The 26,266-nt window shown below is 46.7% G+C and overlaps 1 protein-coding gene and 1 non-coding gene across 5 annotated transcripts; both read right to left on the reverse strand.

Moving 5' to 3' along the window:
- Positions 1-879: 879 nt before the first annotated feature.
- HSD17B7 (hydroxysteroid 17-beta dehydrogenase 7) lies at positions 880-24,386 on the reverse strand. Of its 4 annotated transcripts, XM_004751419.3 has the most exons (10): positions 24,256-24,386; positions 22,127-22,330; positions 18,806-18,898; positions 17,649-17,763; positions 13,092-13,301; positions 9,642-9,746; positions 8,397-8,453; positions 4,743-4,841; positions 1,960-2,095; positions 880-1,045 (listed from the first exon to the last, which is right to left on the reverse strand). In XM_004751419.3, the coding sequence occupies exons 1-9, from the start codon at positions 24,288-24,290 to the stop codon at positions 2,003-2,005; spliced, it is 1,011 nt and encodes a 336-aa protein (XP_004751476.1). In that variant the 5' UTR covers positions 24,291-24,386; the 3' UTR covers positions 880-1,045; positions 1,960-2,002. The 4 variants fall into 4 exon arrangements, 3 of the variants coding, with proteins under 3 accessions (XP_004751476.1, XP_004751477.1, XP_044937131.1); XM_004751420.3 differs by having other exon boundaries at positions 880-2,095; positions 13,107-13,301; XM_045081196.1 differs by having other exon boundaries at positions 880-2,095.
- Positions 17,378-17,484, reverse strand: LOC123392357. Its single transcript, XR_006607089.1, has one exon. It is a non-coding gene; the product is annotated as a U6 spliceosomal RNA (small nuclear RNA).
- Positions 24,387-26,266: the final 1,880 nt, after the last annotated feature.

Here is a 26,266-nt window from a genome sequence, read left to right on the forward strand (position 1 = left end):
GCGACTGTGATTTGTTCTCCATTTCAAGGAAATTTGATAAAATGGGTCAGAAAATACACAGAGCACCAACCTGACACATCACAAATGGCACGATACCAGGATTTAGTTCCCTCTTCAAGTCTCCTTTTGTGCACTTACTACAGAACAGAAGTAATTAAGTTTGTACTGACTACATATCTACTAGAACACAGTCTTACAGATCTTCAAGATGAGCACTGGTCACAGTATTTTTGTAACTAAATCAAGGTACAAATTGAAGTAATTTGCCGTAAGTTATCAAGTTAGTTAATAACGAGACCCAGATTTATCCAGTGTCCTCCCCATCCCAGTGCCCTCACTTGTCCCTGGTGCCTTCTTGCTTGTCCAGATGCTGCCTCCTCAGTGCAGATCCTATACTCAGAAAACCGAACCCACTTTCAGTCAGATTAGGTCAGTGTCGCCAAGCGCCTTATACCCCATCATCGGAACCACAACATTTTGGCTTCTCCATCTCCGAGAAGAACTGTATCGTCATCATCCTCAAAGATGCTCGTTATGCACTATACATATTATTGCCTTTAATGTTCCTCCACACCCCCGAGCGGAGGAAGCACAAAGAGAACCACTTCACTTCACAGAGGAGGAACCTGAGATTCACAAGTATGCACTTCTCGCACAATCGCAGTGTGAGCGATCGCAAGAGCACAGCCCAGCGATCCCAAGAGCACTGCTCTCGGCTCTCCAGCCCTACTCTTCCTTCTTAGAGACAGTGGGGAGTGTGCAGAAGCGTTAGCCCTCGTGTTCACATACAGGATGCTTAACTTTATTAAAAATATCTTTACGAACAAAATAAGAGAAACAGTAACCAAAAATTCATATTCAGAATGTGTAGAAACTATATTTTTGCATAAATTTTCATTTTTATTAGTCATTCAAAATTTTGCTCACTTTACTATCTTCCAGGGATAGTGGTTATAGGTAGGGTAAAAACGTCTGGACATTTTAGCATTTTTGTCTTCATATGCAAACCACTTGCAACCATTGTTGATACCAGCAAATATCCCACCTGCAATTATTCAATTAGAAAAAGTTTTTTGAAAAATCTGATTAAATAATTTTTTGCTGCATGTTTGCATACATTAAAATATAATCATGAAAAACAGGTTGGTTAGCAATGAACAAATCTGTCAACGGTGTTAAAGGTCAGGCCCAATATTAACACAGACCACCTCGACACCCATGAAAGACACTTCCAAGAGAAGAAATAATTCAAGTGCCCAAACACACACACTTTTGTTCCTGCAATTAACTACATGGGTATCCGTATTAGGACTGTTAGGATTCTAACAATCTCAGATTTTAAAAGATTTTATTTATCTAAGTGAGAGAGACCGAGCATGTGTATGTGAGTGCGGGAGGGAGAGAGGGTGAGAGAGAATCCCAAGCAGACCCCACTCTGAGCATGGAGGCCAACTCAGGGCTCAATCTCTCACCCTGAGATCATGGCCTGAGCTGAAATCAAGAGTCGGATGCCTAACTGACTGAACCACCCAGATGCCCCACAATCTCAGGATTTCTAGAAGCAGCACATGGAAGAAGAAATTAGGTATAAGATGTAAGAAAACTGTCCATAAGAAAAGAAACAAAGCTCAGATGACCTCTCAGTGAGTGGACAGTACTTCCTCCTGCTCGGGAAGGCCAAAAGGCGGACCGGTGAGTGCCTCTGTCACAACCACTCGAGACCACACCTCATCCCACCAAGCGGAGCTTGGGCTCTAGTCGGTTGCTTGGTTGGGTGACTCGAGCACAAGTTTGATGTGACACCATTTTGGAGAACATCTAACTCATATTTTACTTATCAATCTTTTCCTCATGTATACACACACGTGCACACATAAACAGCCTTAGAGATAATCCTGAAACAGCTCAGCGATTGCCACACAGACACATCACCCAACTCAACGGAAACCCAGAGCTCACGGTAGGTATGCGGTGTTTCAGGGGGTGCCATCGTCAGCTCTGATTATTTGTTTTTTTGAATGGTGACCCTAACTTGCTTTTCCAGTTCCAGTAAGTTTTGGTAAAATTTTTCAGCAGTGTCTTCATCTAGGTCCATCTGGAAAAGAAGCAAAGATAGGGATGAACAGAAAGCAAAAAATAAAACAAATGGCATTTGTGTAAAACAAAGGCACTCAACGTACATGAGAGAACGAAAAAAAAAAAGTAAGAAAAGAAAACGAACAGGCCTGGTAGGTCAGGCTGGGTCCCTGCCTCAGATCCTGAGGACGTGTTCAGTCCAAATTCCCGCCTTGGCAAAGCTCTGCAGGCTGCCCTTACACGGCAAGCCTGGAAGACTGCGGGCTTCGCTCTCCCCCCGACACCTGCGTGTCCAGGCACAGGGGACCCCAGCCCACTGAGATGTAAGGACCAAAGGGAAAAAAGATTTTTTGAAATTGAACTGCCGTCCACTTAATGGCCACCTTCTTTCATAAAGAGCCAAGCGTTAGCCAGGTTCACCCGCCTCCAGATTAAAGCCCACGTTGCCAGGCTCCACGGGAAGTCACTCTGCTCTGGCCAGTGAGATCTGCGTGGAAGTGGGTGGTCCTGCCGCGAGTCCGCTTGGAAGGCCTGGGCACCCTCTTCTTTCCTCTCCTTCCATCCTGCTCTCCTGAGGCACCAGAATGAGGCTCACACGCCAGGGAGGAAGAGGGGTGACTGAAGGACCCTGGTGCCTGGCAACTTGGGGAGCTGTCCCACCAGCCTGAGGCGACCTCTCTTCAAACTGTTTTTACCCTCAGGAAACCTGAGCTCCCATCCAGTTTAGTCTGCTGCTAGTTCACACCCTTCTGTTTCATGTAGAAAATCTAATTTTAACTCACACACTGTATGTAAATGCAAACTCTCAAGCCCTATAAAAAAAGCAGTATCTCTTTTCTGGTCAACAGAGCCTAAACGTAAAAAAAAAAAAAAAGAAAAAAAGCTCTTCTTCACAAGGCTGAAAGGCTGAAAATTAAGATTTTTTTTAGCATTTTTAACTGACACTTAGGTTTATTATAAATCTCATCAGAATATTCCCATACTGGGACTAGAGGAGATATTAGAAATCTCGTTCAACCCCACCTTAGAACAGAAGAGAAAGGTGACTTGCCCAAATGAATCAAAGTTTTTTTTGTTTTTTGTTTTTTTTTTATTTTATTTATTTATTTGACACAGAGAGAGATCACAAGTAGGCAGAGAGGCAGGCAGAGAGAGAGGAGGAAGCAGGCTCCCCGCTGAGCAGAGAGCCCGATGCGGGACTCGATCCCAGGACCCTGAGATCATGACCTGAGCCGAAGGCAGAGGCTTAACCCACTGAGCCACCCAGGTGCCCCTGAATCAAAGTTTTTAAAACGCTTTCTTCAACCCATTTCCATAAAATGCTAATGCAATATTTTAGTTTATAGAATGAAGCATTTTCTCCCTATGATAAACAAGTCAGTCTCTTGAGATTAATTGACAGTATGTTCAACAAACTCTGAGGGCCCTTTTAAAAGGAAGCTTATTAATTTATAGCAGAGTTCCCAAGGTGTGTTCTCTGCGTTGTTATTCAGTATTACAAAAAATGTGAAGGGAAAAAAATCATGTAGTGAAGAAAAAATTGAAAATGGTAGGATGAGACTGCACACACGCACGCACGCTCACACCGTGAACTACGGCACCTTCTCAGAGCTTTCTGTGAACAAATGTGTTTTGTGAAGTCTCTGAAAATGGGGAGTCAAATATGAAGCATTTCTCAAATTTACTTGGCCAATAAACAGCTCTTTGCCAATCTTCTCAAGGAACCAGAATCTCACAGAACATATTCTGGAGAACACTGGAGGTTCATAGGTTCCTTTTTAGTAAAGAGACACCATGGGAAGCAAGATAATTGTTCCCCTTAGACCTCAAGCTACTGACACAGACAAGACCACTGCTGATTACCTGACATTGAGAGAATTTATTTGTCTCAATCTAATTTTATTTTATGGCAATGTCTCCCACATAAACTAGGCAATGGAAAACAGGAGGCTGAAATAAATCTTAACTCATGACAAAAATACAAGAAATATAGCTTTATAAGTTCCAAATAAACTTTCTCATTTTCTTATATGTAACTCCACATTTAGCTTCTTTTAAGAAGGCTATACTGAGTCTAAAAACCACAGCACCAAGGATTCATTTTTCCATACTTCATCCCTTGTCTCTTGAAAATACCAATCGATTGGAGCTAATAATCGTCACAAGCAGAAATGAACACTCAAAGGGATGTGAACTTCACCCAGAAAGACACTTCCTACGTCATCCACTTGGCAACCCGCTTCTTGTGCACCCACCGTGTGCGAGGCAACGCACAAGGGAAGGGGTAAAATCCTCCCCCTCATAGAGCTTATACTCGGACACAGGAGTCCAACACTGAGTGAATCCTACACAGAAGAGTTACGAGATGTCAAGAAAGCCTACGATGGAGGCTCCGGACGGCCTGACGGGTCACAGAAGGCCGGGATACAAGCGGACGTCTGAGGCCCAGGAAGCAATCAGCGGGTAGAAAGCAGAAGGGTCAGAGCCGTTCGGGTGGACAGAAGACACGCGTGGCGCGGAGGTAGGACAGAGCAGACCAGGATGAAAACAGGCTGGTGTGATGGCAGCGACCAGAGAGGGAGACCAGAGAGGGCAGCCGGGACCCGGGGACCAGTTCAGCGGCAGAGCAGTGAACCGCCTCCACGCGATCGTGCAAACACGCTTACCTTCTGGGTCGTTACGTAATTGCTTCCAAAGCCAGTGGTGGCGCTCAGATACTTGGTCAGAGGGTTGAGAGACTCCGGCTTTTGGTGGAAAAGCCATACCTGGAAAGGAAGAGGATGTCAATGATTTTTTCTTCTTCAGCCCCAGGTGAGTGAGGCTGGTGGGGATCGCCAACCAGCACCTTACCGAGCTCTACACATTCTCCTGACCAGCACCAGCTATCGCTGACGTCTTCGTGAACCACCAGGGTAACCTGCTTCGTAGTACCCTTTGAACGCTTATTTAAAGCAGAAAAACCCTCATGTTTAAGCTCTCTCCCCTTAATCCCCAAATCAGAGTGCACAGCACTGACTAGCTTTTTCAGAGCTGCTGCTTGGTCCACGCCACAGTAAGTACAGGTCACTGACATAATCTTTCATTTGATTAGGTAAGCCTGAACACGCCCTGTTCAGAGGACGTACGTGGAAAAAGGCGAGTCTCCCTGTCGCCCCGATGTTCCAGCCACCCACCGGTCCTCTCCGGAAGCAAGCACTCTTGCTGGTATCTTAACATATTCTTCTGAAGAAAATCTGTGTCTTTAAAAACATATATGTCCTCTTCTCCTACTCAAATGGCAGCAAAATATACACATTATTGCATACTTTGCATTTTTCTCTTGAACAAGAGGACCTTCAAGATAGGTTCGAGTCAGCAAATAGAGGGCTGTTTCACTCATTGCTAAAGAAGCCCAGTATATTGCATCTTGTGGATGGACCACCATTTATGCAATCAATTTCCAATGACGGACATACAAGTTGTTTCTAGTCTTTGCTTTCACAAACCACACTGCAGTAAATGATGCATCCATCTGTCACCTCATGTGAATCTGACTACATCTGTAAGACAAACACCAAAGATGGAATTGCTGGGTCAAGGGGCTGGGCACGTGTCACCTTGAATGACATCGCTAAATGGTCCCAGACACAGGCTACATCAGTCCACCCTCCCCGAGGCAGTGCAGGAGAATGCTCGCTCCCAACGGTCCTGCCACAACCCTGTGTGCCGAACCTCCTCATCTCTGCTAAACAGCTGAAAAACAGTCTTTCGTTACAGTTTTGATTTCCATGTCTCTTAGCATGAGTGAGGTTGAGTGCCTTTTTTTAAAGACTCTCTGTTCATACCCTTTGCCCACTGTTCCAAAAGACTGTTTTTCTCGATTAGCTGAAGCTCCTTAACTCGTATGAAAACGAACCCTTTCCTAGGATACGAGTGGCAGCTACTCTTCTTCCACATCATGGTTAGTCTTTGGAGTGTATTTATATAGTGAGGATTCTGGTCATGCAAAATTTTATTATCTTCATGTAATCAAAATGTTCAGGGCCACATAGGTGACTCAGTCAGTTAAGAGTCTGCTTTTGGCTCAAGTCATGATCTCAGGGTCCTGGGATACAGTCCTAGGTCGGGCTCCCTGCTCAGTGGGGAGACTGCTTCTCCCTCCCTCTCTGCCTACGCCCTTACCCTGCTTATGCGTGCTCTCTCTCTCTCTAATAAGTAAAATCTTAAAGGGGTGCCTGGGTGGCTCAGTGGGTTAAAGCCTCTGCCTTGGGCTCAGGTCATGATCCCAGGGTCCTGGGATCAAGACCCACATCGGGCTCTCTGCTCAGTGGGGAGCCTGCTTCCTCCTCTCTCTCTGCCTGCCTCTCTGCCTACTTGTGATCTCTCTCTCCGTGTCAAATAAATAAATAAAATCTTTAAAAATAAGTAAATAAATAAAATCTTTAAAAAATATATTCAGTATTTTTTCTTGCAGTTCTGGGAGTAGCTAAGCACCCACGTTCTTAAACTATTTAAACATGTCCCCATGTTTCCTTCTAGTCATTGTATATTTTAACTTTTATGTGTAAATCTTTTAATTTATCTAGAGTTTTATTTGGGTGTGTGATCTAAAGAAAGATCCTCTTCTCTTTTTCAGCAGCATTTGCTGAGTAGCCCTCTCCCCACTAATCCGGAAGGCCACCACTATCTTACACCAGACCCCTGTGTGCTGCGGGCCTGTCCTGAACTTTCTCTTCTGTTCCACTCATCTGTCGAGTCACATGCCAGCACTATACTGCTTTCATTTACATTGTTTTCTTTAAAATTTTAAATTCTGAAATACACAAAATCCTTTATGGTAAGCCTCCTCTAATGTTTTCCCATAATTCCTGTTTTACAGATAATAACAGGCTTAAACAAGTACTTCATAGCCGGAAGCTGGAGAAGTGGGATTTGAAGAGAACCAGTCCAGCTCCAGAGTCCACATGCTGAACCACAGTGCCTTCAGCCACTCCAGCTGAGTCCACAGAAAGAGCCTGAGGACCAGGGCCGCAGAGGCTTCCTACCACATGTGCGCTAGGCCCAAACCCTCATGGGGCCATATCTTCCAGGGTCTACAACCATTACTAAGTGGCAGTCGGAGGCATTCATCCACATTTTAGGAGCTTACAGCAGGGTCACAAATTTTTTAAACTGTGACATGGGTCACGCTGTCCCATCCAGATCCGGTTCATCCTTGAGAGCCCAGATCAAGGCCTACTTAGTGAGCAAAGCCTGCTCCCACCAGCTCGGCTTCCAGTGGCCCTCCTTTCGGATCACTCCGACGACTCACCACCTGATGACAAAATGACTTATTTTCTTGCCTACCTTCTACATTCCTTTTTATTTTCCCCCCGAAACATGACCCTACGCTCCTTAGTAACTGGAGATCTTGTCTTCTAATAACTCCTCGTCACACCACCAGTACTCAATACATACTTGACCGCCACACCTGGTTTTCAGTATCTGAGATGTTCGAGTCCATAATCTCTGAAGGACACGTGCTATTTCTAATGCTTTGGCAAATACATGAAGGACTAATTAAAACGTTTAAAAGTACTTGCTTTGACAATCCATTTGTGTTCCTATGACAAACACATTTATTTCTGTAACGTTTACCAAAATAAGAGTGCCAACCCATTCCCTCAATGTTTTCCTTGGTTAATTTCAATTCAGCCAAGATTTAAGAGCCTACTCCCTATAAGCACTAGAGTGACACAGGACAAATAAGTGTCCTCTGATGTGACAATTCTGATCCATGAGCAGAAGGTGACTTTGGGGCCCTGGGTTGACGAATCATCAGAGACATCGTTTGCATAATTAGTAATGTCTGCCACTGATGAGGAAACCCATGTAATCTGTTTGCCACGTGGGACTTAAGAACATGCACTGCCTTTCTAATAAAGTAACAGCTTGATTCTCTAATATATAAACAGAGGAAAGAGAAATCTTCATATAAGGAAATGGAGTTGGACTGTGTCACCTGTCTTCTTGGCCTACAAGATGCACCTTCTCCATAGGAACCGCTGGCCTGGCTACCATCTTGCTTTGCCTGCAGTAGGGGCTCTGTGCTTAGCTGATGTGCATCTAGCTTTGGCAGAAATGCTGTCCATACCACATGGTATCCAGCACTATGATACATACTACTTTTAAATTTCACTCCTCATACTCTGTCCTTGGGCTCCTGGTCCCCTGTAGTCCAGAACAGGACCTTGATTATTACAGAGCTGGTCTCCTCTGTTGAGTCAGCTTCCACTCCCAGTGAACTTCAGTTCACATCCGCTAAGCAACCGTACAAGTGACGGCAGCTCTAGCCAACGTACCAGGGCTTCCGTTCCATTCTCTGGCGTCAAAGTGAAAGCATTTGCAAAAAAGCGAATCTAAGGAAAAAGAAAAGAAGCGTCATTCTGTGGCAGGGTAGAACAGAAGCATTATTCATTTATATATTAAAAAAGATAACCTGCATTTCTTATCACAGGACATTTTTTAAGTACTGAAAGTAGAGAAAAAAGTCTAAAAAAGAAGTATCACTTAATCTCCACCACTCTGAGCCAACCACTTTTTAACGTGAAGGCATAATTCCTTCTCCTCTTTTACTTACCCCTGTCAGAACGGAGGGGCATTTTTCCCCCCAGGGCTCCCCAGGGCAAGAGAGAAACATTTCCTACAAGCAGCATTTCCTAAGATGTGCTGAAGGGATACTGGTCCTCCAAGAAATGCAACATAAACACGCAAGAACACAGTTCCGTGGCCACACAATGCACAACCATCCCCTTCCTGGGGACTTTTAACACATCTGACCACATTGAGAGCTCGGAGAAATCCAGTTTAATATCACTTAACCCGGGTTTCTCAAAGTGACGTCACCCTAGAACTCTCGGGAGCTTCAGGGCGTGATCAGAGACACAGGCCCCTGCAGAGAAGCAGACATTCGGACAGTGAGGCAGCGAGGACTGAGGTTGTTTGAAGCAGAGCTTACACACTGAGGAGCGTCAAAAACCTCAAATGAAATGAAACTCTGCCACCTTCTGGTTCAACTAATTCTTTTTTTAAAAAAATTAATTAATTAATTTTTAAAAATTTCTTTTTTTAAAAATTTCTTTCCAGTGTTCCAGAATTCACTGTTTATGCACCACACCCAGTGCTCCATGCAATCCGTGCCCTCCATGATACCCACCGCCTGGCTCACCCAACCTCCCACCCCCCGCCCTTTCGAAATCCTCAGTTTGTTTCTCAGAGTCCACAGTCCCTCATGGTTCGTCTCCCCTCCAATTTCCCCCAACTCCCTTCTCCTCTCCATCTCCCCGTGTCCTCTGTGTTATTCCTTATGCTCCACAAGTAAGTGAAACCATGATAATTGACTCTCTCTGCTTGACTTATTTCACTCAGCATCGTCTCCCCCAGTCCCGTCCATGTTGATATAAAAGTTGGGTACTCATCCTTGCTGACAAGGCATCACACTCCATAGTATAGATGGTTCAACTAATTCTTAAGTCATTTCCCAACCCTTAAGCCCATCTGTTTGGTCCCCATCAAAGAGCTGAAGTAGACAAAGTGTTGTCACTTACCAGCCATATGATGGGCAGCAGCAGAGTCCACAAAAAGGGAGGGAGGATTCCACAGGTCAAATTGGTCACCATTGTCCCTGGGCACACCACGCTGGAATACAGACCCTGGCAGCACAGGGAGGAGCGGAGTAAGATTCAGATTCAGCGACTACGGACGCAGCCCGTCCAGGGCCTTGCGAGTAAGGGAGATCTGCAAACGAGCCGGGAAGCTGGGACACGGAGACTGATGCTCTGAGCTGCCCCTGAATCTGGGCAAACCGTTTCAGAGGATTCATGTCTGGAGGACTCGGGAGGAGGGCGCACAGGATGCAACGATGAGTAAGACGCGGTCTCTGCTCTCCAGAAACTCACAGAATAAAGAGCAACCCAGCTTCAGGCTGGAGGAGGAAAGGCGCATCTGGTTACCGGAGTTTGCCGGGGATTGGCTTAATTGAAGAGCAGCTCATCGGTCATGATAAGCACTTCAGATAAAAAAAGACATCCACGGGCGCCTGGGTGGCTCAGTGGGTTAAGCCGCTGCCTTCGGCTCAGGTCATGATCTCAGGGTCCTGGGATCGAGTCCCGCATGGGGCTCTCTGCTCAGCGGGGGGCCTGCTTCCTCCTCTCTCTCTCTGCCTGCCTCTCCATCTACTTGTGATTTCTCTCTGTCAAATAAATACATAAAATCTTTAAAAAAAAAAAAAAAAAAAAGACATCCACGATACAGTCTCTGCCTTCCAGAAGTTTCTGGTCTGGTAGGGAACAGACAGCTAAACCTAAAGCTTGTGTCTGGTCCCCTGCAGGTACAGAAACCGCACACTCCTGCCAGGAGAGGTGAATGAAGGGCTGCGTGTGGTTCCACGAAGCCCCTCCCCCACACCTGCAGTTCTGCATCAGGACCTTAGCCCAGGACCTGCCAATCTAGAAAGATCTGCCCTTGAAAGAGAGCCCAGTAAACACAGAGCCTGTGCTGCCAGGAGGGGCCTGGGTGGGCTTTACTCGACCTGGGAGCACAGGGATTGGTTCTACTAGTTGACTTACTTCAGTTTTTACTACCTTTCACCTTATGTAGCCATTGACCATTTTAACTCTGCTTTTTATTACTTTCAATTTTCTTTTTCACTGTGCCCCAGTGCAACACAGCAGTTCAGTGGGCAGAGAGCGCCCTGAGCGGAAGCTGGAGCATTTCTCTTCTTTTATCTAGCGCTGCAGAGGTGCCGTAGAACCTGACAGATTACCCAATCCCAGGGGGTCCCCTTGATTTACCAAAGGTCCCCTGAAAAGAGTTAAGAGCCTGGACTCATCAGAGACCAAAACTTCTCCCCAAGAGAGTAGCACATTTTCCCCCAGTGACAGCTCCGGGGACTTGCTTATTCTGGGGCCAGCTAGGAAGTCAGGGACTCTGCAATCCTAAGTGAAGACATCTGTGACCTGAAATCCAGGGTCTCTGACACCTGTGACATCCTGATGTTGAGCGACACAAGAAATAAACAAGGAGGCAGCCTCATCTGAGAACCCGGTCCCCCCACACGTCACAAGGCTCAGCGGTTACAGGCAACCTGAGTGCTGCTATGAGACGTGGACGAGGGGCGCTGATTAAACTCTAGCAGGTGGCCCGCATGCACCGGCAGCATTTCCAGGGACACAAGCCTTCACTTCAAGAGAACGTGGTTCTCTCTTCCTAAAAGCCGAGGAGAAAAAGCCGTGGGCTGAAAACCAATCATACAGATTTTAGGAAGCAGCAGTATTAGCTAAATCTTTTTTTTTGTAAAAGATGAAGTCCCAAAGCTTCTGACAATTAAAAACCTAAGTGAAATCCCAAAGCATTTTATGAGAAGAGATGCTAATCCACTCTGACCTTGTCCCCAAAAGGAAACTTCCAGAGAACAAGCAGTTGTGACAACTTTTGAAACATCTCAAGAACCTCAGAAGGAGGCTGACCACTGGACCAACACACTGAACTCAAATAAAAACAATAATAGTAATAATAAACATAACAACAACGACAGCCAACATAAACACACACAGGCACAGCATAGACCACACACCTTCTGTCCACACAAGACACCCACACACATGCACATACCACATGCACACCCACAGCACACACCCACAACCCAACATGTGCCACGTCCAGACATTCCCCCCACTCATTCACTCACATACGCACACATATGTGCGTGCGAACACGTGCGCATGCACACACACACACACACACACAACACATTCTGCCGCTGAGAGCTACTGTGAGTGCTTCACACCATCTCCCTCTTCAACCCTCCCAACAAATCTGTGAAGCAGGCACTATTTTTATCCCTATTTTTCAGATGAGGAAACTGAGGCATTGGGAGATGAAATAATCTGTCCAAGGATTCAAATCCAGTTCTAGGAGATGCTCTCAGCTTCTGTTCTTAGGCCATCCTCTCCCCTAAGAGACAGGGTTCCAGGAGAGAGAGTTCTATCTGGTAAGACGTCCACTCCAGGATAAACCCAGTCAGGACCATCACAGGAGGCTCTGCATCTGACGTATCACCAGAGAAGTTCCCGCAAGGGCAGACAGCTTCTTGGTCATCTTTTTTTTTTCTCCTTTCTCCTCAGTCCTAAGCCTGGCCCAGTGCCCTAAACATGGTAGCTCTTTGGTAAATATTAGTGGAATTAAATTTCTCCAGTCCCACACTCAAACAGCAGAGTTAAAGCAACAAAGGAATATGCGGTAAGAAAGACTGGAGATTTTCAGTGAAGGTCTCAGACCTGAGCAAGAGAGACATCCAGAGAACAGCAGGCTCCAGACCAGAGGCCACAGGAAGCTGGCATGACCTGCAAGGGCTGCCTTCTCCAAAGACAGACCCCCGACACCCGGAGTCCTCAGAGAGAGCTCTGCATCTCACCAAAGATCGCCACTATCCAGAGGGCTTTGTAACGACTGACAGTCTGTGACATACAGTGGGACACAGTATGGTTTAGGGGGAAGATTCCAAGCCACGGTCAGACAGTCGCGGGCTCAACTCACTATTACCTAGTTGTGTGACCTCTGGGTAAGCCACCCAACCTCTCCAAAGTGTGGTGTCTCCACATGAAAATAGGAATACTCAGACCTACACTCACCGTAACAGGAAAGGCACTGAATGACACACACGTAAGGGGTACAGCCCCTCAGACATAGTATGTGCTTAACAGTAAGTACTGGCATTGTCGGTGGTGTTGTCCATAAGTTATAGCTCTTGAAGAGATACAGAATGGTGAAGGAACCCCCATGTACCTAAAGGTCAGGAGCTAATTATCTCTGCCCAAAAACTTTTATGCACACCAACTGTGATTATACGTCTTCTCTTGTCCGCACAGTAAGAAGAAATCTTGCTGCTCAAGAAACGACACCACATCTTCTAAAGGACAACACTTTACAGAACGCCAGCCCTGTTACAGGAAATCAGCCGTACTTGGGAAACCACCGCCCGGCTGCCCCCGTCTCACCGAGCCGGGCCTCACCCGCGGGTTGAAGTTCCGGTTCAGCGCCACACTCAACAGGTCAATGGCGTACTTGGAGGAGCTGTAGGGCTCCTGGCCTCGGCGGTGCTGGATGTCCTCAAGGTGGAAATTAGACCTCCTTGCATTGCGAGATGACGTCCAGATGAGCCGGGAAGGATGGTCGCTGTGACAGAGGAGGGGTTCCAGTTCCCGAATCTGAGTGAGATAAAAAGGAACCACCAAACGGATTGAGGTCTACTGGAGGAGCACAGCAGGACAGCTGGGACACCACTGTGACCGGGAGTGTCACTGCTGGAGGGGCGACTCCAGACACACGACAGGGGAGGCTACAGCCACCCCCGCAGAGACCAGTTAGAGACAGTATGAACAGACATTTAGCTTCATGAAGATACAAATGGTCACATATAAAAATACGTACAGGTACTCAGGTGCCCGTGGGTTACCATGCACGTGTATCCCCCTGCTCTGTCAGGCCGGAAGCCACTGCTCTAGCATCAGCAGCAAGCACCAGATCTTGGTTTCTAACATCATTGTCTAGTAAGAGGAGCCAGATCTTGGAGCGCCTGCGTGGCTCAGTCAGTTAAGTGTCTGACCCTTGATTTAGGCTCAGGTTGTGACCTCAGGTCCTGGGATGGAGCCCCACGTCAGGTTCCACGCTTGGCAGGGAGTCTGCTTGAGGATTCTCTCCCTCTTTTCCTCCCCCGTTCAAGCTCTCTCTCTCCCTAAAATAAATATATCTTAAAGAAAAAAGAAAAAAAAAAAAGCAGAACCAGATCTCCTTAGGGAGATAGTTGATTCTATGACTGGAGCAGGAATATATCCAATGACTCTGAACCATCTTCTAGTGCCAGAAAGGATACGCTCAAAACAGAAAAGCACACCAATGAGGCTATCAACAGAGATATGCAGGATCCATCACAAAGAGGCCCAATGGCAAACTGAAATATTCTGGGCAAGAAAATAAAGTAGTATTTCCATCTCAAAGTAGAAAATACACATCCACAAACCCAGAGGAATAAAATACATGATTTTTGCTGCTGTATTGAGGTATACTTGACCAAGAAATGGTGGGGTAAAGCCGTAGATGGAGAACAGACAATCTCTCTTGCAGGAAAATTCTAAATAATTTATGCAGCTAATCAACCCTTCAGGGCATCAAACACAACCCCTTCAGGGAGAGCTACACATAGTCTATCTCTTCCAAAGAATACAATAAGTTAAGGGAGAGAAAAACAAAAAGAGAGACTACGATGAAAAACCTGACAAACACTACCTCACCAGGTGATCAAAGAGAACGTCACAGTGACAGCTCACACCGGGAATGTGAGGTGACCAGAACGGTACATCACCTCGTGGTCTTCCTCCCACAAACAGAACACTCAAGTCTCACCCTGAGAAGCATTTTGGACAAATCCCAACTGAGGACAAAGAGCTCAGCCAGAATCCTCTAAACCATCAAGATCATGAGAAACAAGGGAAGTCTGAGAAACCGTCCCAGCCAAGGGCAGCCGGAGGAGATCACCACTGTGTGTACTGCGGTATCCCAGGAGGGGTCATAGAACTGACAAGGGGACATCAGGCAGAACGGAAGAAAGCTGAATAAAGTTCGGACTTCCATTAATAAGTATCAGTGTTGGTTCTCCGACTGCCATAAATAGTGTGGTAGAGAGAATGGGGGTGGGGGGGAACACAGAGCTCTCTGTACTAGCTTTGCCAAAATTCTGTCAATCTAAAGCTATGCTAAAACAAAAACTGTATTAAAGAAAAATCTAGGAAAGTTCCCAGATGTGCTCCACATTTGCAGTGAACAAGTCAGTCAAATGCAATCAAGATATAACTGATACACATGAGATTAAAGCAGTTACCTGGTTCCTGGACTATAATACTACACTGTGCTTAGAACATCACAAAACCACCTCTACTCTTTATAACAGCCCTCAAAGTTTGGTCATGTTACACGTAACCAAATTGGGGAGGGATGATCTGTTTATCCAATGCATTTAAACCTGAACCTAGAATCTAAGCTTGTGTTCCATAGGAAGTGGTAAGATTCTTAAACCTAATATGAAGACAGTGGGAAGCATTCTAAGCCTTCTGATGATTTTACTTGATAAATCCATTCCAAAATCCCTGCTGATATGCCTCCTTCTACAAGGATACACAAGGATAGGCCATGTCATCAGGACACCTGCGATCGTTGTGCCCATGGCCATGGCTCTCCTCTGCTATTCCCCCAACCCAGATGACTCAAACACCTGATCTTCTAAACAACTTAATTTTTTTTTTCTGAACAACTTAATTTTTAAACACTAGGTTGTCACAAAATTAATAGACTAGTAATAATGATCTTCTAGTATTAACAATGAATAATTCAAAAAGAAGGCAAAGAATGAGTATTATAAAAAGATAGAGGCAATATTAGATAATGGATCTGTGTAAAGGTATAAAGACCAGACAAGAATTCAATCCCATTTTAACTCTACATTTTAATGAACTTTTGTCATTGAAAAAGTGACACCATGTCACACTAAATAAATAGCACTAATGGTTGTAGAACGACACGCAAAGCTCCCCCTCATCCCTGATATCCTGGAACCTACTTCATCAAGTCAACCAGTGCTCCTCATTTCATCTATAACATTCTAGAAATATTATGTACATTTACACACACTACGTGAAGACAGATCTTCTGTTTCCGCAAATGAGATCATGCTACACATACAGCACCCTGCTATTCCTTCTTCATAATAAAATACAAGAGGCTGTTCCACGTAAGTGCAAAACATTTATCTCATTTCTTTTCGTGGGTCCATAATTTCCCAACATTTGCCTACATCTTCATTTACCGTAAATACAGGCGAGAGCTCGAAGAGTTCCAGCACCGAGGGGAATGAGGCTGAAGGTGAAGAAGAATGGGGGTAAAGAGGCAGGCACCAGACACACCCAGCCTCGGAGTTCCCCCAACACCAGGGAATGACAGGCCACCAGCGACACAGTTGGGCACTACTTCCTCTAGATAGTAGAGCTGTCCTTGGGGATTATGCCCGAGCAAGAGTGCAGAACAGGCGAGAACAAGTGTCACATCTCTCACTCACATTTACACGTGTGCCTAGAACTATAACACACGGTACAGATGCTGAAGAATCAGAGATCAAAACAGTAAGAGACGAATTGTGGATTCTTGCTTAATAGAGGCCTGCCCACCCCCTATCCTATCTAGCACCAAGCCCAGTTTCGAAGAACGTTCCGAACAGGACCGGCACACTTCCTCACTTCTGTACATTGTTTCTGAAGGCCCCTGTGTGTTTCTTTCTCACTTTGTCTCTGCTCTCTAAGTTGATGTCAAAAGAAAGATGATATATCAATCGAATGCTTTAGGGAAGCCATGTTTTCTTTTTTTTTTTTTTTTGAAATTGAATTTTTATTCCAAATGACTGTAATGGCTAGAAAGACAACAGATAAAACTGAAAATGATCTGCTTAACCGGAAATTAGAAGTAGTTGATTTTGCAGGAGAGCAAACGGTAGGGTGACTGAGAGCCTTGGCACTTGTGATAATGGTTATGACCAAGAAAGCATAAAAATAACCAATGTCCTTCCAATACACAATCTGGATGTGCAGCATTTACAGCAAATAACATAAAAAGAAAGAGAGGAGGAAAGAAAGTAAAAGGAAAAAGAAAAAAATAACCTCACAAAACCCCAAACCTCAGAAATTAACATTCCCTTAAGAACATGGTGGTGAGAAGACTTTTGGTAGCAAAATTTTCACAATTCTTAAAATGGGAGTCTTCAAAAGTACTTCCTCAAATTCAAAAGCTAAAAAAAACAAAACAGTTACACTGGCTCAGAAGAGCTGCCGCCTGTCACAAAGATGACAAACAGTCCTACTTCCAAACACAGTGATCACCGGCGAACCTGACCACGGAACGGGGTGGCTGCCCAGCAGGCACTCACACCGCTGATTGTACAAGAACTCTCTGGACCGCTCGTCATCAACAGGTGACGCCGCAGCTACTGCTCCTCCTGACTGAGGCTAAGGCTGCCTTTCTGCACCTCCAGTTCCTCGGCGCTGACCATTGACGGGTCAATGGCTGCGTATTTGGTTCCGTGGAATTGCAGCAAATGGATCTGTACATAAAGATTCACCTCTGCACTTCTGCACAGGTATGGGAAATTGCCTCCTGTTTTAAGGTGAGCCCTCCGGGCATTAGGATACAGTTTGTACATTTCTTCTTTAGCCTCGGTTGAAAGTGCACTCTGGTCAAATACCAAAATATGGAACGCTTCACGAATTTGCGTGTCATCCTTGCGCAGGGGCCATGCTAATCTTCTCTGTATCGTTCCAATTTTAGTATATGTGCTGCCGAAGCGAGCACGGAAGCCATGTTTTCATAGAGTGCCGTAACAACCCTATTTCAATACTCCAGGATTTTATGCGAGCCATGATCGATGGGCTTAACAAACAGGCCTGGGATGTGGCCACGCAAGCTTTTAGGATTATAGTAATAACGAGAGCATCTTGAGCCCAAAGTCTTTTTACCAGAATAAAGTGGCCAAAGACGTTGGTTTCGAACACCTCTTGGAGCCCGTCGGCAGTGACTCTGTCCTCCTGGGTCAGCAGTCCTTCAGCTGTGGAGAATATATGAATCACTTTTCTGAAACAGGAGAAGACAATTGTATGCCTTTTAAAAGCATCTTTAACTGAAGATACTGGAAAACACTCCCTGCTGCCCTGCCCTGCCCCGAAACTGCATTTCCTTGCTCCTACAAAAACACCCATTTCTCAGACTGTGTTCATGTGCGGATATAAAACTCTTCCTTTCCCCCAATTCAGGGAAGTGCTTACGTTGTAACTCACAGCACCCACTGGGCCCTGACTCAAAAAAACCTGCTGCTAAAACTCGTTTCACCTTTTCTTGGCATCAGGTTGCAGGTGAACTGCTCTGGGGAAGTAATAGCCACACCAGACTCTGTGCAAATGGATGGTTAGCTGCCCAGGTCACACAGGTTGTTTTTTTTTTTTTTTTTTTACTGGGAATTCTTAAAGCACCAAACACAACACATAAACTTGTGATTTGTCGTGAGATCCACTGAGTCGGTCAAGATCTGTGTGTGTGTGTGTGTGGGGGGGGGTGTAATGGAAGAAAAGTAAAACAAAAGTAGCACCGTAGGAAGAGAGCAAATATCTATGTATACTAAGGTGAAGATAAGATTTATTTCTCACTGTAGGTTGTGGGCAGACATTCTTGGCAGTCACTGTGTTACTGTGTGAGAACACAATACTGTGTGAGAACACTGTTATTGTGTTACTGTGTTACTTGAGAACCTCCCAGGGGAGAACTTCAGTTCTGCGCACTGTCCCCACCTGTGGGCCAGCGCCCCTGCTGCAGAGCTGGACAAGCCGACTGCTCCAACAATCTCACTGACAACTCTGCCCAGCTCTGAAATGTTCCTGTTACTGGTCACGTCCCGGCAGATCAGACATGGACCTTCCGAGGCATCTGGCCACTTGGGATGTCCTGGAGACCTAGAGCGACCTGAGACCCAGGACCTGCGGCACCCCTCCCCTCCAACACAACACGGACGCAATACTTCCTGTCTGTGTCTTCTCCACCGGCCCTCAGTCCCTTCACCTCACCTACCAAGGGCAAAACCACTGATTTCTTCCACTCGGTTCATCTAGAAAATGGACATTACCTTGAAAAGAGGCTGGAGAAAAGTGCTTTGATGTTTAGCTGTGGGTTGGGCATGATCCCAGCATTCAGATAGACATAGTCTAATCTCTGAAACCTGCAAGGAAAACACCAAGACAAGATTGTTCATCTTCTCTAGAGCAAATGAAACAAAGAAAACCCACGAAGGACAGACGATGCTTTCCGGAGGGGACACATGACACATGAGGGTCACACCACTTCTTTCTCAATGGGGTTTCTCCAGCCACAGTAAATATTTGAGTACTCTTTCCTTGACAGTGGCTTCAAACAGAATCTGGGGAACTGCAATGGGTTTTGAAGTTAAATCAAAGCTCCTTCCAGCAGGGGCCCCGCACCTCCGTGCGCCCTCCCACGTCACAGCCCTGCTGCCTCAAGTCCCTGCTAAGTGACCTAATATACTAAATACAAAGTTACTAAGTTTGTGATGACAAATATCTTGGAACTTTGAAGGCAACTGAGAAGAGTTAATACTATGAATGTTACAACCAAAAATCTTGAAAGTCGTTGTACTGGAAAGGGCTCTTCTTTATTTCTTTTTTTAATTTAATTAATTAACATGTAGTGTATTCTTAGTTGCAGAAGCAGAAGTCAGTGATTCCTCAGTCTTATATAACACCGCATGGTCCATCCCGTGCCCTCCTTAATGTCCATCACCCAGTCACCCCATCCCTCCACCCATCCAGCAACCCTCAGATTGTTCCTTCTGTTGAGTCTCTTCCAGTTTGCCTCCCTCTCCGATTTCATCTTGTTTTGTGTTTTCCTCCCTTCCCCATGACACTATTTTGTTTCTTAAATTCCGCATATGAGTGAGATCATAAGGTATTTGTCTTTCTCTGATGTATTTTGCTCACATAATACCCTCTGGCTTCATCCATACCATTGCAGATGGCAAGATTTCATTCTTTTTGATGGCTGAATAGTATTCCTGTGTGTGTGTGTGTGTGTGTGTGTGTGTGTGCGCGCGCACGCGCGTGTGTGTAGATCTATACATGCACACGTCCTCTTTATCGATTCATCTGTCTGTGGACATCTGGGCTCTTTCCAAGTTCGCTTATTGCAGACATCACTGCTATAAACATTTGTGTGGAATTATTCTTAGAAAATGTATTCTCAGCCTTCAGGGGTGACTGTGGAAGCAACTGAAGCCATCAGGGCCGTTCCTGGTCTTGGGCTACTGAACTCAACAGCCCGGTATGACCAGGATCCCATGATCTCCTGGGGCAGGACACAGGTCATGAGCTATGAAATACCATTAACCTCAATCCCTTGCTGCCTCCAGAGAGAGCTAGCGCAAACATCCTGCTGCTCCTTCCCCATGCCTGCCTCCCTGCGTGCCTACGTGCAGGGAAAGGTGCATCTTCAGGATGACCGCTGCTCCTTTCCACCCCTTTCCCACACTTCGGAGACAGAACATGCATTCGTTCAGAGGGTGCCACATCTGTCCTTGCTGTTCTAATAAAAAACAGAACAAAAGCCAAGCACAGAAGCCAGCGGCTGCTCTCTCTCCCAGCGGCAGTCCTGCACATTCCCTTAGATCCTTGTCTGAGAACTTTATTTCAGTGCATGATGATAACTGGGGTGCACGTGCCCCTTTGGATCACTGCAGTGGTATCTTTGGGGTAAATACCCAGTAGTGCTATCCTGGGTCGTATTGTCAACTCTTTGAGGAACCTCTGTACTGTTTTCCAGAGGGGCTGCACCAACTTGCATTCCCATCAACAGTGGAGATTTTTTTCCTCCTCATCCTCGTCAACACCCGTCTTTTCCTGACTGTTGATTTTAGCCATTCTGACATTGTGGGGTGGGCTCTCACTGAGATTTTCATTTGTATCTCCCTGATGCCGAGGGACGTGGAACATTTTTTCATTTGTCTGTAGGCCTGGAATGAGCTATCTTCACTGAGGATGAAAGGTTCTTTCCTGCTAAATGAGGAAATATAGCTAAATCCTTACAAAGCAAAGAACTGGTCGAGAAGGTTTGGGGAAAGGAATGCCCGAAGCCTGATTGAGCCCAAAACTGCTGTACTGACTCCAGGGTCTCTAACTCAGTAAGGACATTTCTTTTGCAGCTTCAAAGGCTTGAAAACTCAAGGTTATGGAAGAGCAGGGCATATGGAACCAGAAAACCTCCTCAGTTTTTCAGAAAGATGTTGTGGCAGAAAATTCTAGGAGAAAGGACATTTCACAAGAGGTTAAGGCTGAAACTAGAAGAGCAGGATGAAGAAAACCAGCTTTACCTTCACTCTGTAACTTGTGCATTCGCAACAGGGAAATGCAAACAGGCTAGCAACCCCCAAACATAAAACACAGAGCCGTAGTCTTCAGCAAATGCCTTTACCAAAAAGGCCTTCTGTGTTTCTACTGTACTTCCTTTTACTGTCCAAGGAAATAAAGCAGCTCTCCTTTCTTAAGGACCTCAATGACAAAAATGTTTGAAGGGGTACCTGGGTGGCTCAGTTGGTTGGGCGACTGCCTTCGGCTCGGGTCATGATCCTGGAATCCCAGGACTGAGTCCCACATTGGGTTGCCTGCTCTGCAGGGATATGCTTCTCCCTCTGACCCTCTCCCCCTCATGCTCTCTCTGTCTCTCAAATAAATAAACAAAATATTTTTTTTAAAAGTTTAAAAATCAATTATTCTGCATATCTTTAAGGCTGAATATGGACTAGTATGGGGCTCCCCACCTTTTGGGATCATAAATTCCTCCTAGAATTTATAAATAAAAATAAAGCATGCCCTCTTTTCCCAGGAAAAAAAAATGCATTCTGCACCTATATGCAATTCTGTGTACACTTTCCACGGAGTTGTACATCCAAGGACTCTATTCCTTCCTATACCAAGTATTTCTCAACCGCCTATTACATGCCAATTATCATGTAGATGTGAACAAATCTTTATGGGCCTGGGGGGTGGGTATGGAAATCTCTGAAGAAACAGGGTGCAGATGTGGGTTCTCAGACCAACTCAACCAACATCAAGTCCTATAACATTCTTAGGCACCTGTCCAACTTAACGAAGTTGTTACATGGAGGAGAGATGCAGAAACTGTATTGAGAAAGGAGTTACCAGAATGTCCACACAACTAGCCATACATCAAGGTGTACTCAAATTCATCCTCATGAAATAATCACGATTATGACTGAGCCTGAAAATGTGCTCCTGAGACACCACAGGTCACTCTGTACGGATCTCGCCAGCATAATGTCTTACACTGCACCTGTGCCTTTTTAGGTTTTCTTCCTTCTCATTCTGTTCACGGCCGTCTCATGCAATCACGCGAGAAAACCTGTCACCCAGAAGCGTACCTTTGCTTGAGCTCCCCGGTGGCCCGGAGGACTGACTGGAGGCTGCAGACATCCACCTGCACGACGCTGACCTCGGCGGCGGGGTGAGAGGCCAGCAGCGCCCCGCGGACAGCCTCCGCCTTGCCCACGTTCCTGCACGCCAGACACACGTGCAGCTCATCGTCCTCCTCCAGCAGCCGCTTGCAGAGTGCGAGGCCAACGCCACTGCCAGGACAATTTGGAGACCGAACATGCGTTCGTTCAGATGGTGCCACATAGGAGGCATTGATCTCTGGTTCAGAAAACTGCCTCTACCCAGATAAGCTCCCATGAGGAGCCCCAGCAGAGGAAAAAAGACTCAAAAATTGCAAAGAAGAAGGGGACACCCGCCCCCCCACCCCAAACCTGAATAGTCAGTTACTCGCTCAGGATGCTGCCCAGTTTGCCTTTCTCCTATTTTGCAAAAGCTCGAACACACAATTAAGCACACTGCACATGGGAGCTGACTTTTCATCCGGCGGTTTGCATTCTGTACTGGCTAGGACACTGGTGAAAGGGAGTCAGTATATCACCAGCGAGAGCTGAGAAGAGCTAGTTCTAGCTCTAGCCGTTTCCCGTGTGCCTGTTTTGCTTTGCTGTCTCTGTCCCTCAAGGACAAGGGCTCTACTACCCATTGGCATCACTGCCACCATCCAGAGCTTGCAAACTTCCCAATCAGGAACGGATGGATCTTTCAGTAACACAGCATGAGCCAAGTCCCTCTCAACCACTATGATCGAATAACCCGCAGGAAGAGAACAAACTTCACATGACTAAGCAGCAGGTAAGAAGAGGAAACATGAGATGGGCCCCAGGAAAGAGCAGGAGGATGAGGGCACAAGTCAAAGACAGATAAACTACTTGCGAAACTGCACAGTAAGTGAGGACACCACTCCGATAGGCAGGGCTGAGTGCAACCAAAGCCTGGGCCTTGCCAGCACAGCACCAAAAGTATTTACATTTATGCTTTCTCACTGGATAATAGAAGGTCTTTCCAATAAATATCCAAGTGCATAATATCACCATATGTGACTCGTTGACAAGAGTCCAGCTTAGGAAGTACCTTGTCGACCAGTGAGGGCACTCACATACCCCTGCCACACTGGCTGGGCTAAGACAGATGTGACTAGGTCACTGAAAGGGGGCGATTTTAGATGACGTTTGACATGTCTTCTGCCTTCATCCCTCAAAACCGCCCACTGCAACAGGCAGAAGAGAGGCCTGGTTGGTGTCATCCTCCCCACTCTTCAAGAAGTGCGGATGAGGGGCGCCTGGGTTAAAGCCTCTGCTTTCGGCTCAGGTCATGGTCTCGGGGTCCTGCGATCGAGCCCCACATCGGGCCATCTGCTCAGCGGGGAGCCTGCTTCCTCCTCTCTCTCTCTCTCTCTCTGCCTACTTGTGATCTCTGTCTGTCAAATAAATAAACAAAATCTTTAAAAAAAAAAAAAAAAAGCAAGAACGAAAGAGAAGTGCAGATGAGAAGTCAGAGCAGGGGACAGAAGAGGCCAAGGGTCCACAGGGGCAGCCCTGGAATAACTAGGAACGGGGGAACGGCTGTCTGCGCTCCTGCCACGTCTCGCCAGGTAGAGGGTGACTTTTTAAGAGCGAGTCTGGGTGTCTAGCTGCGTCCTGGGTGGACAACTCCGCCCCCCACCCCCAGCCCGCCCCACCGCTCCTGGGTGTTGAAACTTGTCCGGGGCGCAAAGTCCTGCACAGATACGGCGCCCGGAGCACAGCGTGGCCGCGACGCTAAGCGCGGGGCACTGAGGTCCACACGGACCAGCCGGCGGAGGCGGGGTCCGCGTGGGAAGCGCCCTGGTCCCGGATCCCAGCGGGACCCCCGCGACGCTCCCGCTTGCCTTTCCGCCGTCACGTTTAATTCCAGCACGGGTCACTGAGCGGCTCGGGCCACTGAGCGGCTCGGGCCGCCGGACGCCCGCATCGGGCGCGGCGGGGACCCGGGGACACAGGGACCGGGGCTCGCGCGAGGCCCCGCGGGGCAAGGCCGGGGACGCGCCCTCCCGGGGACGGGCGCCGGCGGTGGTCCGGCCCTGCTCTTCCTGCTCCCCGCGACCCCCGACCCGCCGCCGCGGCCGCCGAAGTCGCCTCACCTGCTGGCCCCGGTGACCAGCACCACCTTCCGCATGGTCTCCCTCCCACCGCCGCGCCGCGCCGCCGGGAACCGCCACCGCCGCCCGAGCGGAGCAATCCGGCCGTCCGCCGCGGCCACGCCCACGCCGCCGCGGCCCAATCAGAGCCCGGCGGACCCGCCTCCTTGCGTCATCGACTCCGCGCCGGGCCCTCCAATCGCCGCACGCGGTGCGCTCCCGGAGAGGGGGGGGCCGAGGGTGGGGTGAGGTAGGCCGAGGGGCGGAGTCGGGCCCGAGCCAATCCGGACTCTTCTCGTCCCTAGGCGGCGCCCGAGTGCGGGAGGACGGGCCACGCTCCTTCAGACCCGCGGGGTCCCCGGAAGGACTTGGGTGCAGAGTCGTGACACGCAGGGGCTATCAGCCTGCCACTCTGTTGCAGGAAGGCCTCAGGATAGTTGCGCAAGAACGCCTTAATTTTAGCGGCAAGTTTTGGGTCTAGGAATTCAAGTTTGGGTATTATCATCTACTTTGCTTTTCGCTTCTTTTAGGAAGTGTAGCTGCAGGCACTGTGCCCCTTTACAGACCAGCTTCTGATCCCAGACCTGCTCTTTCTCCTTAAAAAAATCATCTTTGGAGAAATGAACATTGCTTTCATTAAAAATTTTATGTAGAATCTTGCATGAAATACCAATTTTCAAAATTTGGAGTGTGGTATGAATCAGAGTATCTAAGAACTTCATAGGACATTGTGAGCCGCATACTGTAAGCTCCTACTTCAGTGTTCCTCCAACTCAGTGGTGGTAAAGGACCCGTTTTGTTTTTCCAAGACATCCCAGATGGGTACTTTTGGAAAATACAGTAACAATGCATTTTAGAAAAATGAAATAAAAAGCGAAGTATACAAAATACAAGTCCTCAATATTTATTATTAGATACAACACATAAAAGAATATTCTGCCAAACTGCTATGAAAGTTTCTGAGGCTTACTCTAGGTTTCTGTATGTACCTTGTATTGGTAACAAGGTGACCATCACTAGTCTAGGTTCACACTAAGTAACTCCACACCTCATGTGCCTAACTCTGGGGAACATGCTTTAATCTACTTCCTGGCCTCTTTCAAAGTTTCAATTATTTATGCACAGCAATGATCCATGAGCAATGTGAGACTGATATAATTTATACTGGCTTTTGAAATCATAGAGGTCTTGGTTAATTGATACTGTAAGGGCACTCCAACTTGCTTCAAGTTTATGCACTCCTTGCTTGCACCCTTGGTTTGCAACAGAATAACCTACTTTCCTTAGGTTTGCAGACCACTGGCCTTAAGGAGTGAAGAAGTAAACTTTCCCAGAATATAAGGTCTGACTACATTTAGAAACAGCTACCACAGATACCAGCCAGCATGTCTGTCAGGGTCATGTCAACAGACGACTAAGCACCTGGGCACCTGCTTCTCCCCCATGCAGCCACCCCACCCCTTATCCCATGCCTTCTTTAAAACTTTCCACCTTGACCCAATTGGGGAAGATGGTCTTTGAGAAGCTACTCCACTGCCTTCCCAGGTTGCCAGCTTCCTGAATAAAGCTTCCTTTGCTTTCCCACCATCACTTGTCTCTCGAGTGTTGATTTCCAGGGGCAAGCAGCCGAAGCTGAGTTCAAAACTGGTTCTCTGTCCAGGAACAATATCAACTAGTTTAGTAATACTTTATCTTATACCAATAAAATTATATCCAAAAAATAAATCCAATTGTTTGGATATTAGATTCCTAAATCATTCAAACATCTATATTGTTATCTGGGTGGAACTCAGCTCCTACCCTTCTGCTATTTTCAAATATTCTAAAGAGACCATATTTTAACAATATTTTCTGGGAGTCCTAGAATAAAATTAACCCCAATCTTTAAGTTTAGACCCAAAGTTTCCTTTTAAGATGTCCTAGGGCTCAGAAGTGGCATGTAGAAGGAATAGAGTTGTGGGGTTGTCCTGTGAAAAACTCATTCCTCCAGAGAAGGGGGAGGGCCCAGGCTCTG

This window comes from Mustela putorius, unplaced genomic scaffold, assembly GCF_011764305.1.
Source record: "Mustela putorius furo isolate JIRA1106 unplaced genomic scaffold, ASM1176430v1.1 tig00000508_pilon_pilon_pilon, whole genome shotgun sequence".
In the NCBI taxonomy this organism is placed as follows: Eukaryota; Metazoa; Chordata; class Mammalia; order Carnivora; family Mustelidae; genus Mustela; species Mustela putorius.